Below are 16,209 nucleotides of genomic sequence, written 5' to 3'. Positions count from 1 at the left end.
TAAAGATTCAAAATTAACCCAACATCATACAAATTATACAAATTAAAATCAACCCAAAATCATACAATTAATTCCAAATCTAAATAAATCAACCCAATATCAATATAATTTATTTTATATAAATCAAGTAATCAACCCAAGATCAATCAGCCAAACTTTATTGTAAATTGTAATAAGTTAATAAATTTAGAGCCATATTTGTTACCCCCAACAGTTTTGTAGAAATTATCAATTAATAAGGAATTAAATGATACAAACAAAAAAGTTTTCTTATTTACCACATTTTCTACTTTTATATCCTTAGAAGTTAGATCCATCATCCATGCACGAATATGACAGACCAATTTTGTCCCATTATTGACGAAGTCAAAGGCCAACTTGTAGATGCAATTGATTGCTTTACTGGGAGTCTGGGATGGCCATTGTTCAAAGATGGCTCTAACATCAGCCACAGTCCGAGACTTCGAGGAAATCACTGTTGTGTTTGACACTTTGGCTGTATACTCACAGTGAGAGAGAAAGGCCGGAGACTTCGAGGTGGCCGGAGTTGCTGCGAAGATGGCTGGAGTCCGAGAACAGAAACAGAGATCGGCGCTGCTGCAAGCCGAGAAGACGGAGGAGAGAGGCGAGAGAGAGAGAAGAGAGAGAGGCGACTAGCAAGCCGAGAGAGGGGGCGCTGCAGATCGGGTTTCAGTCTTTCAGATCGAGAGAGATGTGCGATGCTTCAGGTGAGGCGTGATTGCGTGAGTGACTGCGTGAGGGTGAGGCTGTTAGCTGGGTAGCCTGGGTGTGTGGGTATTTGAGCGAAATTTCGTGACTAAAATTTCGGCGAAATTTCGAATATTTCGCCGAAATTTTCCGAAATTTTGTCGAATTCGTGTTAAAATTTCGGACCCCTGAAAATTGAAATTTTCGGCGAAATTTCGCCGAAAACTTCGAAATTTAAACCCTTGCAATTTCCGGTACCGATTAACTTGGTAGAGGATCCAGGTCCCTAATGATAATATTTTGAGTAAATTACACAAGCATCTTTTAGAATTCAGCGCATTTTTTCAATGAAACATTTCAGCCTCAAATTTTAGGAATTACAATATGATGATTTGAGGTATAATCTTAGTTAAACAAACATGCCGGCCTTTTACTACAGTTAATCCATATTGATGTCCAATAACAACAATTAAAATTAAGATATTTGACAACTCAAATAACATTCAAGTACTCTCAATAACAACAAACCTCATGATTACGAGATTTAACTCATGTAGCATACATGCATGGGGTGGTAAAGAGTAGATCCTATCCAAAATAACGTGCAAACAGCCAAACACTACAACTTAAATAAATAAATAGATAAAATACTCAAATTTCAATAAATAAACAAACTAATCATAATTAAGGTACCTATTACCTATACAAACAGCCGAGGAAATGCTAGCAATATATGTATGAGCTACCCAATTAATTACCTACCTCTGCCCTTCTCACTCACTCTAAATTTGCATGAATTAGGTAGCTTATATATATGCATGCATATATGCCTTCATGCCTATCTCGATCATGATCGATATATCATTAGATAGAAATATTATTTCCTTCATATATCGTTGATTCAATTAAGAATTTAAGATAGCATGGCAGTAGAGAGTATTGTAATGAAAGTCCTATTAAAAGAGTATTGCCATGCTAGCTAGCTCTAATTGAATGAGCGATATATAAACTAATTCATGGGTGATTTGCATACTCAAAAAAAGATTTGAATAGTTACTCGGCCCAGTAATTACTCAAATCCATTTTTGACTTGTTCTAGAAAATTTTTGTTAATAATTATGGCAACTTTTTAAGTTGTAACAGTTATTAAGCAAAAAGGTTGGATACACCCCCCATCTAGTCATCATTTGGAAGTTGGATACACCCAACTGGTAACGATTGAGATGCTACTAGACGTGATCATTTGTTTTTGTTTTTGTTTTTTTTTTCTGTAAACTGGGAGCCAAAGCCCAAAATAAACCACAAAATAAATTATCACTTTATGTAACAGTTCAATTATTAAAATTCTGAATTAAATATATCTAAATTTTTATGAATTTTCAGATTCTTTTAAAATTCATCAGAATCTCAATTAAATACACCCTATTCATATAACATTTCAATCATTGACAATTTATAAGTTTAGGTTTAAGTTTGGGTGCTGCCAAATAGGGGTGGGTTTGGGTTTCTTCTTCTTTTTCAATTTTCCTTAGTATCCTTACTTATGCATTATCTATTATTTATTGTGATTATTAATTTTCACGCTTATTGTTTTACACAATATTATTGGACTGAATTTTACATTTATATGCAAAGCCTCATATTTTTCAATGTGAAATTTTTCTCTCAACAGTTAATACTTTATATTTGGTTATACAATAAAACAATTAGGAAAGAGAAATACTTGGGTACTAAGATTTTAGGTGGATTAAAACTATAAGAATTAATCATGGTGAAAAAAAAGCTATAAGAATTAATAATTAATTATCAATTCCATCTCCCTGGGGATGGGTCTCTGCTGCCAAACGGGGGTGGGGCAGGGTTTCTGGATTATTTTGTTTGTTTTTTTTCTCCATTTTTCTTAAGTTATACATTATTTATGTGTTTTTATATTTGATGCGTTATTTATGTTTGAATTGTGATTAATTTACAATTATGAATTATTTATTTTTCACAGTATTTTTGTCTGAATTTTCATACATTATTAATAATTCATATTTGTTTATATAAATAATGACTATATAAAAATATGGACAATTGCAATTCTATATCTTTTTTATATTGGCTAATAATTTAGAATTGGGGTGAGAACTTGAGATATAAAATGGAATTAATTCGACATTTTGACTGTATAGGAAAACGTGGCAGCAAATTGAAGCCATAGTTAAAGCTCAAACGCTGGTTGATTACAAAGTTGAGACCTTGAGTCTTGTCAACACTTGTTCACCTTCTTCCATATCCGTTCAGAGTTGGAGCCATGGATGAAGCTCTGTTCTGCCATTGAAGTAGTGTTTCATTCATTGATGCTTCCACAACCACAACACTTGTACTAAAAAATTGGACCCAATAATGACGAAAATAGGCACAGCCACTCTGGTAGCCATAACCACCTCCTTCACCTTCCTCCACCTCTTTCCTCCAACCCCAAAACCCTTGTACCACTCCCTCTTCATATCCACTTCACTCTCCGACAACGCCTCCATAGCCCACCACCTCCACACCCTCACTCGCCGGCCCCACGTCGCCGGCCAAGCCGCCAACGCCGAGGCTGCAGCCTATGTCCTCTCCATTTTCACCTCTTCCAATATCCAATCCCACATAGCCCCCTACCACGTGGCCCTCACATACCCTGTTTCACGCTCCTTAACACTCACACCTTCACCACCAGACCCACCCATCGCTTTTACTCTGCAACAAGAAATCTATGACGGTGACCCATATGCCGATGTAGCCAATGAAGTCCTGCCCACTTTTCATGCCTTTGCAAAGTCAGGGACTGTGACTGGTCCTGTGGTCTATGTCAATTATGGTCGTTTAGAGGACTATGCAACATTGAAAGAAATGGGGGTCAATGTTTCTGGGTCAATTGTGTTGGCCAGGTATGGGGAAATTTACAGAGGAAGCATTGTGCAGAGTGCGTACGAAGCAGGGGCTATTGGGGCAGTGGTGTATACGGATAGGAAGGACTACGGTGGCGGCGGAGGTGGCGGTGCGCGGTGGTTTCCGGAGGAGGAGTGGCTGCCGCCGAGCGGGGTTCAGGTGGGGACGGTTTACAATGGAATTGGTGACCCCACTACACCCGGATGGCCAAGTACTGAAGAAGACTGTGAGAGGCTTTCGGATGATGAGGTTGAGAAGGGAGGGGATGTTCCATTGATACCTTCACTGCCGGTGTCGGCGGCTGATGGTGAAGCCATTTTGAGGTCGATTGGAGGGCACGTGGCGAATGATGATTGGCAGGGAAGTGAGGATGCCCCAGTTTATAGGGTTGGACCAGGCCCTGGGATTCTACAGCTTAGTTACACTGTAAGTCTAAAATCAATTTCATTTTATATATGGAAAACACTTTTTCAGTATAGTTAACATGGAGTAGAAGTAATTATGCAGCAAGTTGCTATCTTTGCATTTTAGTTTTGGATATTGGTTTCAGGGAAAGCAAATCATAGGGAGGATTGAGAATGTGATTGGTGTCATAGAAGGTGCAGAAGAACCTGATAGGTACGTTTCAAATGATTTGCAAGTAGAAGTTTTAAACATTAGCAGCATCGAACAAGAGACTTAAAACATGTGAACAAAGAAAGTGATACTAGCTAGTACTACTCATCACAATGAACTTGTATCAATGAAAGAAACCAACCTTAAAATGATTAGTAGTCACTATGTTGCCAAATGTGTGTAGATTTGTCATTCTGGGTAATCACCGGGATGCATGGACATTTGGAGCTGTTGATCCAAATAGTGGCACTGCAGCACTGCTAGAGGTAAATTGTGGATTTAAATTATATACCATCATGGACTTCCTTTTCAGCAAGGAAAAATCAACACAAGCTGCTTTCAATGTGTAATGTAGATTGCCCAAAGATTAGGGAAGCTGCAGAAAAGAGGGTGGAAACCTCGGCGCACAATTGTTTTGTGTAATTGGGATGCTGAGGAATATGGCCTGGTCTCTCTCTCTCTCTCTCTCTCTCTCTCTCTCTCTCTCTCCCTCTCTCTCCCTCTCCCTCTCTCTCTCTCAAAATTTAAATTAAACACTGTTTGCAGATAGGATCAACTGAATGGGTAGAAGAAAATAGGGAAATGCTAGCTGCAAGGGCTATTGCTTACTTGAATGTTGACAGTGCAGTATATGGGCCAGGATTCCATGTCTCTGCAACTCCACAGCTTGATGAACTGATTAAACAAGCTACTCAACAGGTATTGCAAAATTGTATAGATATACTAATCAAATTGTTTAACATGATTGTGAATTTTAAATTATGTCTGGTTTCTGCATAATTTCTCACTCATCTCAATCATATTAAATATTGATTTTTGAAGGTTAAAGACCCAGATAACTCATCACAAACTATCTACCAGTCATGGGTTGGTTCCAGCATTTCACCTATGGTAAGAAATTGCTTCACAAAATTCATCCATAATAGAAGAAGTTTCACAAGGCACAAAACTGCACTCCAGTGATTTTAAGAAAAAAATGCAACTTATGTCACTTCTGTCTAAATAGTAGCAAAGTCTTGCATTATTTTACTACAGATAAATGATTTTCCTCCAAAGAACTTTGATAACTTAATGTAACTATTAAATATTAATGCTCAAAAAGGCTGTAATTTGCATACAAAGATTGGCAGGTTGGGAAGTGGAGAATCAGATTTTGCAGCGTTTGTTCAACATGTTGGAATTCCAGCAGCTGACATGTCTTTTGGCAAAGGTAACAATACAGTTTTTTTTTTTTTTCTTCTAAACATTTTGATGCCATTACATTTGCCACTATAAAAACAAACAGTATAGCATTATGCTTTAAATTACTAAAAAATAATTTTAAAATTGCAGGATACGCAGTATACCATTCAATGTATGATGACTTTATATGGATGCAAAAGTTTGGTGATCCAATGTTTCAGAGGCATGTTGCAGGTTAGCCTTAATTTTTCTTTCTTCTACTAAAAGCATCTCAAACAATTCTAGTTGCACTCCCTTGGCACTTGAATGAATTTTAAATTACTCCTAAAAGAAACATCCAAAGACAATTCTAGTTCCTTTTATATCCCGAGTAATGTAGCATCTGAAGCATTGTTTGTTGATTTCATTGGTACTGAAAACAGTGGTAAATTTATGGGGTTTGGTAGCTCTTTGGCTAGCAGATGCAGAATTCTTGCCTTTTAATTATCTCTCCTACGCTCTAGAGCTTCAGGTATGGAAACGTTAGAATAAAAATCTTTTGCACAGGGGTTTAGTGACCAAAATAATTGAAATCAACCTGAATAGCATTGAAAACCTGATTGACAGAAATACATGAAGGACTTGGAAGGTGAGATCTCAGATAAGAACATAAGCCTAACTCCTCTGTTCAAGTCCATTGAGGAGCTCAAAAAAGCAGCCACAAAAATAAACAACCAGAGGAAGGTATCAATTGAGTTTCTTTGAAATCATCATCTACACTTCCATTTCACATCTGTTCCAAAACTGAAGCATAATTCTCCAGGAAATAGAACAAAACAAAGGTTGGCAATTCATGTGGAAGAATGACCATTTTAAGGTGAGAGAGCTGAATGACAGACTAATGATGGCAGAGCGTGCACTTACCGATCGAGATGGACTCTTTGGAAGGTCATGGTACAAGCATTTGGTATGTTCCTTATAGCAGATTATGGTCCCTTGAAACTAAACAGGTTTTCCAAACCTGGTGATCTTGCATTGTGATTGATTATTATAAGATGGACCAATTATTAGTATAATATTTTGTGCAGATTTATGGACCCTCAAAGCATGATGATTATGGATCTAAATCCTTCCCTGGAATAGATGAAGCCATTGAAAATGCTAGGAATTTGAACACTGCAGAGTCATGGAAATTTGTACAGCATGAAGTCTGGAGAGTCTCTAGAGCTGTCAGACATGCATCGCAAATCATCAATGGTGAACTAACATAACATGACAGCTTGTAGACTGAAATTCTATGCAGATTTCAAATGTTACCTTGTAGATAGTGATTTAAACGGTCATCTATGTGTATTATTGTTACAAAAAATTCAGATCTTGGATTAGTGGATAGTGGTGTATTACTGAGGTATGAATTTAAAGCTGTATCTAGAATGGCATAAGCAATAAACAATATCATAAGCATTCAATCCCCATTCTTTGTCTCCTGTTTTAAAACCAAATAACCTTTGTAAGAGTACTCACAAGTTACAATATTAAACCGAAACTAACTGATTCTGTGATTCATCAGCTGAAATGTACTAAAAGGCCAATCTGAGAAGCATCGTCGTAACAATGTGACAACAGAGTGAAATGATCCTAGCAAAAAGCTTCTAGGTTGCTCTTGAAGAGTTGGAGTAGACTCTTCATGCACATTGGGGTCGCATCAACTTTGTCTCTCATTCTTACGCTAACCTACAACAACAAAGATCAAAGAAACTCTCAATGGAACAGCGGAATTTCATAATAACTAACAAGAAAGGACCAGGTTCATAGACAGTGCCAGTGACTTATGATGTCTGATGGTTTCAAAGTAAAAAGTAATGCATTCAATTTTTTCAGTAACCATGCTACAATGCCATGTACAAAGAAAATTTGCAATAAACGAGAACACAACAGATGAAGGACAGCTTAATTCAAAAGAAATAACAGAATTTCATGTTTGTGGTCAGACACTGTTAAAAGGGTGAAACACAGCATAGGTATATTAGAAAATTAGAAATGAATATAACCTGTTCGGATTTAACTTCTTTCTCGCCAACAACTAAAATATAGTTGTATTGTGCTAGTTGAGCTTCCCGAACCTGAAAGGACAAGAACAATCAGTAAACAAACAACAATCTAAGGGACAGAAGGCTGGGCTGAACGATAAACATTACTCCAGATTATGTCTCAGTTCATCAAACAAATTAACAACGGTGAAGCAATATTCATAAAGAATTAATTGGGGTGCCCTCACTATATTCATGCTTGAGAGACTGAATTTCTAAAACTCATCAGTATGGTGCGCACTAAATATTACTACATAGAATTGAACTATAATGACAGTAGCCAACACAGGCTTCTATCAACAAATTATTAAAAACTACATGGTATCACAACATTGGTATTAGAAGTACTTTTCATTAACTGTTTATCTTCACGTTCCAAAATTGCAAATTATGCCGCATATGCAAGTTTACTGATAAGAATTGCATTACATCTTAATTACATATCTGAAATTTTCCAGCCCAGGCAATAACCATTAATGTATTGATTTATGCAACACCACAGACTGCAGCATGTAATATATAAACATTGGACCCTTTCCCGTGACAGTAGGCATATTTGACGTCATCAAACCACAGCTTAGATGATATCAGAGTATCTAACAACATGAAAATAACAATTATAAGTTTTATTATTTGGGTTTGAATGAGGAATTCCGTATTTATTTATTCCAAGGTTTAACCACAATATTTCTTAACAAAATCATACTTCAAAAGCACCATCACCAGAAAATAAAATGCACAATGTCCTTACAGCTGTTAAAGTTTATTATCATACAAGCATCCTGCAATCAAATCCTGCCTTCACCAAAGTTATGAATGCGTACCTTTTTCTGAATTGTTTTGCCACTTGTGTCAACATCGACATAGTAACCAGCTTCATGGATCTGATCTCGCACCTACAAAAATACAAAAACAATTTTTATCCATGACTTCAGATTATAGATATTCTATCCATTAGAAAATATAACTCAGGCAATTTGTACAACTCATAACCACAAGAATTAAAACAGATTAGCTACTTGATCAGTTTCCAAAATTATCAACAGAAGCTGAACCAAACAATACCAAAAAAATTCCTAACCTAACCAAAGACAGGTTGGGTTGGATCAGTTTCCTTCACCGGTAACCAAGAGAATTTTGTATTTCAGATTTATCAAAGCACACAGTTTTTGTTTTCAATTATTAACCAAGTAATGAGTACAGACTGAAACCTAATATAAACCTTGCAAACTACATTTTACTTCAATAAATATAAAGAAAATAGATATGACAGAGATGATCAAGTCGGGCACTAGAGGCCAACACTCTAGCCATAATTCCATGATCTAAATCTTCACTCTCCACAGACAGTATTTGGTCAGACAGTTTGGATGTTTGCTCAACCTAACTCGACATCCAAAAATGTCAAAAACAGAAAAACAATGTAAGACACTCTAACTTGGTCATGAATTAGCTCACCAAGAGAGAGTACTCAAAAAATATAGTACTTGGCTCACAATATGAACGAGCTGACATAAGAAGCTGCATGGCTCATAGCCTCAGATGATAGACAATCTATACTCGAGCAAAACACTAATTGGAAGCAAGAATCGCTCTCAAGCTACCTGTAGAGTCAGTCCAAAAAGAAGGGAGGAAAAGACCCTACCTGTAGAGCATAAGGCTCGGATATGTATGAGACAGAACACACAATTGCCTGTCGTGGACTAAGCCAGAAGGGCCATTGTAGTGTTCCAAAAGTACAGCAAGCATACGCTCTACAGAACCTAAAACAGCTATGTGAATCATAGCAGGCCTCTCCCTCTTGCCATCTTCACCCTCAGCTGAGTAATACAGCTCAAATTGAGCAGGAAGTTGAAAATCAAGCTGCAACCACAGCATTTTACCAAATGATAACAGCAACAAAATGAAACGTCAAGAGATCGTAAAACATAAAAAAGTGAGCATCATATACCTGTATCGTTGCCAACTGATGTTCTCTTTTCAATGCATCATATACACCAATGTCTATTTTTGGGCCATAAAATGCACCATCCCCTTCTTTCACCTGTGTAACATGACTAACAATGTAAGCATCCATACAAAATCAAGAAATTTAGGGGCAAATACTGTTGTGCTAGCTTTAAAAAAAAAAAAAAAACAACAACAACAAAGTACAGATAACAGACCAAAGCAACATTCCACCAATCACAAAATTTTACCATTCTCTCTCCAAGGTGAATGAGTAGGCCGGGTAGAAAATGGCTTAGTTAGTCCAATCCTACCCATCTGTCTCAATATTCCAGCTAAACCACTTTAAAAACGGGACTGGCAGAGCTTCATCAAGTTTTTAAAACTAATTTGGAATGAGCACAAAAGTAAATAAGCAAGGATCTACTCCAGCTCAAGAACAATGAAAATTGGATACATTTTATTATACATGACTTTTATGAACATGCTGCATTAGGTACCCAAAAAAGAGTGAGCAAGATGCTTAAGAGCATTGAAAGCATCAAGTAAAAGTACCTCCGGCTCAAGAACAATGAACATTGGATACATTTTATTATACATGACTTTTATGAACATGCTGCATTAGGTACCCAAAAAAGAGTGAGCAAGATGCTTAAGAGCATTGAGAGCATCAAGTAAAAGTACCTCCGGCTGAAGAACAATGAAAATTGGATACATTTTATTATACATGACTTTTATGAACATGCTGCATTAGGTACCCAAAAAGAGTGAGCAAGATGCTTAAGTGCATTGAGAGCATCAAGTAAAAGTACCTCCCAGGGCTTGCCAGTCTCAATTAATGCTTCTTTAAGAGCAGCGTCAACTTTCCCCCATGTTGCCAAGTCTCCCATATGGTTTTCTGGAATCTACAACATAGATACCAGTACTAATATTATACAATGCAATAGATATGAATTCCCCATACTTCCTAGACGTAAACAGGTACTCAGAAACATAACTCATAACATAACAAATATATGTATGCCACACCCAATGAGTTGCAACTGAAAATCAGCAACTATCAATACCATGTGATGATCAACTAAATTTAAAATCCAAATAGAGACAGCATGAAGATCTTTCAATATGAGAAAAAAAGGCACAAATATCATGGTAACAAAAAAGAAGCTAAATTTACAACAAGACGGATGAGATATTTCCTTGAGCGTAAATGTTGTCTATTTAAATGTGAAATAAAAAATATATATATCTAATTCAAACTTTCAGATTGGGCCTATAACTTGTGAGGAAGAACATCTACACTTTTCTACAAAAAAAATACTATGGTGGCTAGTTGCTCATAGGAAAAATAAACTCCATTCAATTTTCTACAAACAAAAAATATAGTAGTTTCAATGCTTCAAGCATAGGGATCAAGAACCTTACTGTTGATAGCTTCAGATTATAAGTAAAGCCAAATATATTATAGGCATACTCGATAAACTCTAAGACACCCCTCACTTCATCTTTTACCTGAAAAAGAAAAATAGATATATAGAACTATAAATATAACAAAACCTCAACAAAAAAAAATATGTTATGAGGTATGTAAATAAAGTTAAACTCACTTGGGACTCCCTGCAAAAGATATGAGCATCATCCTGTAACATATTTTGGACTAAAATAGTCAGAAGAGTCATGCACTTTACGAATTAAAAGGAATAAGTCGCTACAAACATAATTTTTTGACAAATAAAGTGTATTCATTAGAGAGAAAAGAGTTACAATAATGCTGGGAACTGGTATTAATTAATAATATAATTATTGAAATGGCCAAAAATCATCTCAAAGTATACCTGCTGGAATCTCCTGACACGAGTTAATCCAGTGAGTGCACCACTGGCCTCGTTCCGATGTAACACACCAAAATCAGCAATTCGTAGAGGAAGTTCTTCACAAAAGACCACACACAAGTAAGTAACAATATCAAGTACTAAACAGAAAAGGATGGTTTATCCCAGTTTCAATAATGTCAAGAAAAGATTTACCAAATATTTTTCCTGAAAGCTAAATAAATAATAATAGTGATGCTACAGATACAAAGAGTTCCTTTACAATTCCTAAACTAGCAAGGAAGCCTATGCATCAAAGTATCAAACCATGATAAATGAAAATCCTATCAAGCAATTCAAGTGAAATAAAGGTTTCAAAAAAAAAAAAAAAAAAAAAACCTCTATAAGATCGAACCCTATGCTGAAACAATAAACAGTGCCCTGGGCAATTCATTGGCTGCAATCCAAACTCCTGTTTATCAATCTGCAATGGAAACTTGACATCATCATATAAAAGGGTACAAAATCCAGGAAGTTAAACTTAGTCCTGACTCCTCGTCATTTACATAGCATAACTATATGATGATGATCTAACCATCTGCATTGAATTTCATACATAATTTTCATATTGGTTTATTGTTCAAGCAACAGTGCCCTCTCCTTTGTTACATTACCCACACAAAGATCCCAATAAAGTGGTATAGGAGGCCCCTGTTCAGCTGTGAAGATATCAATATGCATATAGCCAATATTTGGTTTCATTTGTACACACAAAAAACTAATACATAAAATTTACATTTTCAAAGCTGTGTATTGACCTTATTTTTATATTACCTTTCAAATTGTCTTACCATAACATAATCCCTCACATTACATTTCGGCATAAAGTTTCTTCAACATAAATTACCGCAATGTGGTATCAAGTTACATAAAAACTCACCTCCACCGAAAACATATTATCTCTGTACTTATCAGCATGACGAGATGTTTCCCAAAGTTGCATACTGTACAAGTTTGGTGATGTAACCTACCAAAGGAAGGAATACTATGTGCATATTATTTAGGATTAATAGGTTGATGTAAAAACTGAATATTTTTAGCATGACCAGACCAGATGTTTCCCAAAGTTGCATATTGTACAAGTTTGGTGATATAACCTACCAAAGGAAGAAATACTATGTGCTGATGTGCATATTATAAAAGATTAATAGGTTGATGTAAAAACTGAATATTGACTGCCAACCTCTTCATATCCTCTCTCTCTCTATACTGATTTTGTATGAACTCCATTAATTTCTTATAGATCCGGGTCCCTCTAGGTAGGAAAAACCAACTTCCCGGGCTGAAATTGACGAGTAAAAATAATCAAATGGAAATCATTGACACGTTTGTTCACTTAAAACAATGAAGAAATACGAACTCATTACATACCTAAGTGGGTGACCGAAGTACAGTTCTTGTTTTACACCCAACACTCTATGATCATATTTTTTTGATTCTTCCAGTTGTTGCATATATGCCTGCAGAAAAAAGGGAGATGTTGGTAAGAAAATGAAATAATTCAAGAACTACTACAGCCTAAACATTACAAATTAATACTTAAAAAATAGTTTGCTGTAACATTCATTGTAGCTTAAAATTGCACTGTGATTTACATTTAAACTTATGTAAAAGACGGTCTGAAAATTTCATTTCCTTGACATCATTGCCTTGAATAAAACTACACCAAGGTGTATTGCTTGCACTTCATTCAGCTTTATTGATTTTCAGTTTACATAGCTCAGAAACACACCCAATGCACTACTGACTGTGAATTTAGGTTTCCAATTTCTATAATATCATGAGAGAAACTGCCCCATGTTTTATTATGATATTTATATTCTCGTGTGAGGTGCTAGAGCCATCAAACAAGCTTAACAAATGGAATCAACATATTTCGAGTACAACTACACTATGGTGTTTGGTTAACTAAAATGAAACATCTTTTTTCCTTCACATGTGAAACCTTTTTCATTTCATTGAAGTGCTTTCTCTATTCTGTATCCGGATCCATAGTGAAATTCAATTTTATGAGTTAGCACTGAAATTGAATATGCATAGATTTCAATTTGGTATCAATTTGAAAAATTAGTGTAACAATTAATGCCTACAACTAACTTTAGATTTTAAAAAACACTCAAAAACTTAGCTGAAGCAGAAAAGAAAGCAAAGCAGATAAATAAAACCAAAACCAAAGATATGTTCAGTCAAAAAGATGATGTCACCTGCAACCACTTTTTATCCGGGTAGGATATTCCATAAACTCTTTGTAAACTTTCGCGATGCTTGTTACCTCTCCAATATGCTGAAGAAGCCTGAGAGTGCAAATTCATAAGTTGCAGAACATGCAAACAAGATGTAGGAGAATCTTAATTACAAACTACAACTATAACATGCATGGTACACATACCTTCAAGCATGCAAATGCTTTGACAAAGGAAGTATTTGGTATATGGGGTCCACGACACAAGTCAACCAAGGGGCCACATCTATATACAGTTATGGTTTCCTCTACTGGAAGACCATTGATTATTTCAACCTTATTAAAATAGTCCAAAACAAAAACAAATCTGAAATTGATTTTGGAAGTATGGAATGCATATACGATAAGTAGTTAACAATCATTTATTTTTAAAAAAACGAAACTAAGTACCTTCACTTACCTTGAATTTATTTTCTGAGAAAATCTCTAGTGCTTGTTCCTTGATACTTCAATGCGCTCAAAAGGCTGTTTTCCCTGGAAAAAAAAATTACAGCTAACCAGTAAAGGATTCTCAACAAAAAAGAGCACAAGTTTGAAAGATCTTATGCTTTTGCCATCTGTGTTTCCTCCATACAACAAATTTACATGAATTTTATTACAAGAGAATAAACAATACCTTAACAACCTTCTCTACCACTGATACAATTTTCTTGAAGTGCTCATCATATTACAGTATACCATTCAATGTATGATGACTTTAAATGGATGCAAAAGTTTGGTGATCCAATGTTTCAGAGGCATGTTGCAGGTTAGCCTATAATTTTTCTTTCTTTTATCAAAAGCAAACAATTCTAGTTGCACTCCTTTGGCACTTCAATGAATTTTAAATTACTCCTAAAAGAAACATCCAAAGACAATACTAGTTCCTTTTATATCCACAGTAATGTAGCATCTGAGGCATTGTTTGTTGACTTCATTGGTACTGAAAACAGTGGCAAATTTATGGGGTTTGGTAGCTTTTTGGCTAGTAGATGCAGAATTCTTGCCTTTTAATTATCTCTCCTACGCTCTAGAGCTTCAGGTATGGCAACATTACAATAAAAAACTTTTGCACAGGGGTTTAGTGACCAAAAGAATTGAAATCAACCTGAATAGCATTGAAAACCTGATTGACAGAAATAAATGAAGAACTTGGAAGGTGAGATCTCACATAAGAACATTGAGGAGCTCAAAAAAGCAGCCACAAAAATAAACAACCAGAGGAAGGTATCAATTGAGTTTCTTACAAATCATTATCTACACTTCCATTTCACATGTGTTGCAAAACTGAAGCATAATTCTCCATGAAATAGAACAAAACAAAGGTTGGCAATTCATGCGGAAGAAGGACCATTTTAAGGTGAGAGAGCTAAATGACAGACTAATGATGGCAGAGCGTGCATTTACTGGTCGAGATGGACTCTTTGGAAGGTCATGGTACAAACATTTGGTATGTTCCCTTGAAACTAAACAGGTTTTCCAAACCTGGTGATCTTGCATTTTGATTGATTATTATAAGATGGACCCATTAGTATAATATTTTGTGCAAATTTATGGACCCTCAAAGCATGATGATTATGGATCTAAATCCTTCCCTGGAATAGATGAAGCCATTGAAAATGCTAGGAATTTGAATACTGCATAGTCATGCAAATTTGTACAGCATGAAGTTTGGAAAGTCTCTAGAGCTGTCAGACATGCATCACAAATCATCAATGGTGAACTAACATAACATGACAGCTTGTAGACTGAAATACTATGCAGATTTCAAATGTTACCTTGTAGATAGTGATTTAAACAGTCATCTATGTGTATTATTGTTACAAAAAATTCGGATCTTGGATTAGTGGATAGTGGTGCATTACTGAGATATTAAAGCTGTATCTATAATGGCATAAGCAATAAACAATATCACAATCATTCAATCCCCATTCTCTGTCTCTTGTTTTAAAACCAAATAACATTTTGAAGAGTACTCACAAGTTACAATTTAATCCGAAACTAACTGATTCTGTGATATATTAGCTGAAATGATACTAAAACGCCAATCTGAGAAGCATCTGCATAACAATTTGATAAATATCTAAAGCATCCATCAGAGAGAGAACAAAATGATCAGATTATGCACTAACAAACGAAAACAACAAACCCCACTTGATTTAATGAAAAGTTGTACACAATGTAGGATGGCATTATCTATTTACATCAACATCAAGAGTAGTAGATCACGATCAATGTCATGATGATCAGTAGAATCAGACGGTTGGGATCTCTTCTGGGTCTTCAAAGTTAGGGTCCTTGGCATCGAGAACTTCCTTCTGGAGGCCCATCTCGGCTGGGGAGTAAGCAAGATCACCAGCCCAAGTGAACTTGCCTCCATGGCCTCCCTTCTTGGGTGATCCATTCATGCCCGTCCCTGACTTCCTGTCCTTCCTCACCTCCATGGCTTTCCCATTCCCTTTGTAACCCCCCTTCCCAGTCCTACTGTTCTTCATCTTTTTCTCACTGGTGATCAACCTCAACAGTCAACACTGTAATATGTAAGAGTGAGTAGTCATTCTATTTGTAGAGGGGAGTTAAATATGGGAAGGTTTTTATTCATTTCTTTTTATTTGATGGGATACTGAGCTTTCTGATTGGATAGAGCCAATCGGATAAGAACGACCAAATGTCATTT

General features: G+C 35.9%; 1 protein-coding gene and 1 pseudogene across 2 annotated transcripts; one reads left to right on the top strand and one right to left on the bottom strand.

Moving 5' to 3' along the window:
* The first annotated feature begins 447 nt into the window (after positions 1 to 447).
* On the top strand, positions 448 to 6,876 carry LOC147285367 (Peptidase M28 family protein). The gene is made up of 13 exons (XM_086245532.1): positions 448 to 728; positions 2,883 to 4,053; positions 4,178 to 4,245; positions 4,427 to 4,508; positions 4,598 to 4,690; positions 4,789 to 4,941; positions 5,065 to 5,133; positions 5,365 to 5,452; positions 5,575 to 5,658; positions 5,847 to 5,935; positions 6,031 to 6,147; positions 6,227 to 6,370; positions 6,492 to 6,876. Exons 2-13 carry the CDS (start codon positions 3,097 to 3,099, stop codon positions 6,672 to 6,674), a joined length of 2,127 nt encoding a protein of 708 aa, XP_086101658.1. The 5' UTR covers positions 448 to 728; positions 2,883 to 3,096; the 3' UTR covers positions 6,675 to 6,876.
* Positions 6,877 to 6,998: 122 nt separating this feature from the next.
* LOC147285366 (threonine--tRNA ligase, mitochondrial 1-like) lies at positions 6,999 to 16,027 on the bottom strand (annotated as a pseudogene). Its single transcript, XR_015122516.1, has 17 exons — positions 15,794 to 16,027; positions 13,954 to 14,027; positions 13,701 to 13,829; positions 13,516 to 13,605; positions 12,683 to 12,771; positions 12,495 to 12,593; positions 12,192 to 12,278; positions 11,651 to 11,735; positions 11,276 to 11,370; positions 11,048 to 11,080; positions 10,866 to 10,952; positions 10,253 to 10,345; positions 9,445 to 9,537; positions 9,139 to 9,356; positions 8,318 to 8,389; positions 7,455 to 7,526; positions 6,999 to 7,137 (listed from the first exon to the last, which is right to left on the bottom strand). The product of XR_015122516.1 is annotated as a threonine--tRNA ligase, mitochondrial 1-like (transcript).
* Positions 16,028 to 16,209: the final 182 nt, after the last annotated feature.

Source organism: Dryas octopetala, chromosome 5, assembly GCF_963921425.1.
Source record: "Dryas octopetala chromosome 5, drDryOcto1.1, whole genome shotgun sequence".
NCBI classification, from domain to species: Eukaryota; Viridiplantae; Streptophyta; class Magnoliopsida; order Rosales; family Rosaceae; genus Dryas; species Dryas octopetala.
Note: the sequence above shows the minus strand (reverse complement) of the source record. Positions and strands in the feature narration are given on the sequence as shown.

Bases quoted from the DNA above. Each gene is read 5' to 3' on its own strand.
- LOC147285367 (XM_086245532.1), top strand. From the start codon at position 3,097: ATGACGAAAATAGGCACAGCCACTCTGGTAGCCATAACCACCTCCTTC. The intron at 4,691-4,788 runs GTCTCTCTCTCT...CACTGTTTGCAG, and splicing joins ATGCTGAGGAATATGGCCTG to ATAGGATCAACTGAATGGGT. The intron at 4,942-5,064 runs GTATTGCAAAAT...TGATTTTTGAAG, and splicing joins TTAAACAAGCTACTCAACAG to GTTAAAGACCCAGATAACTC.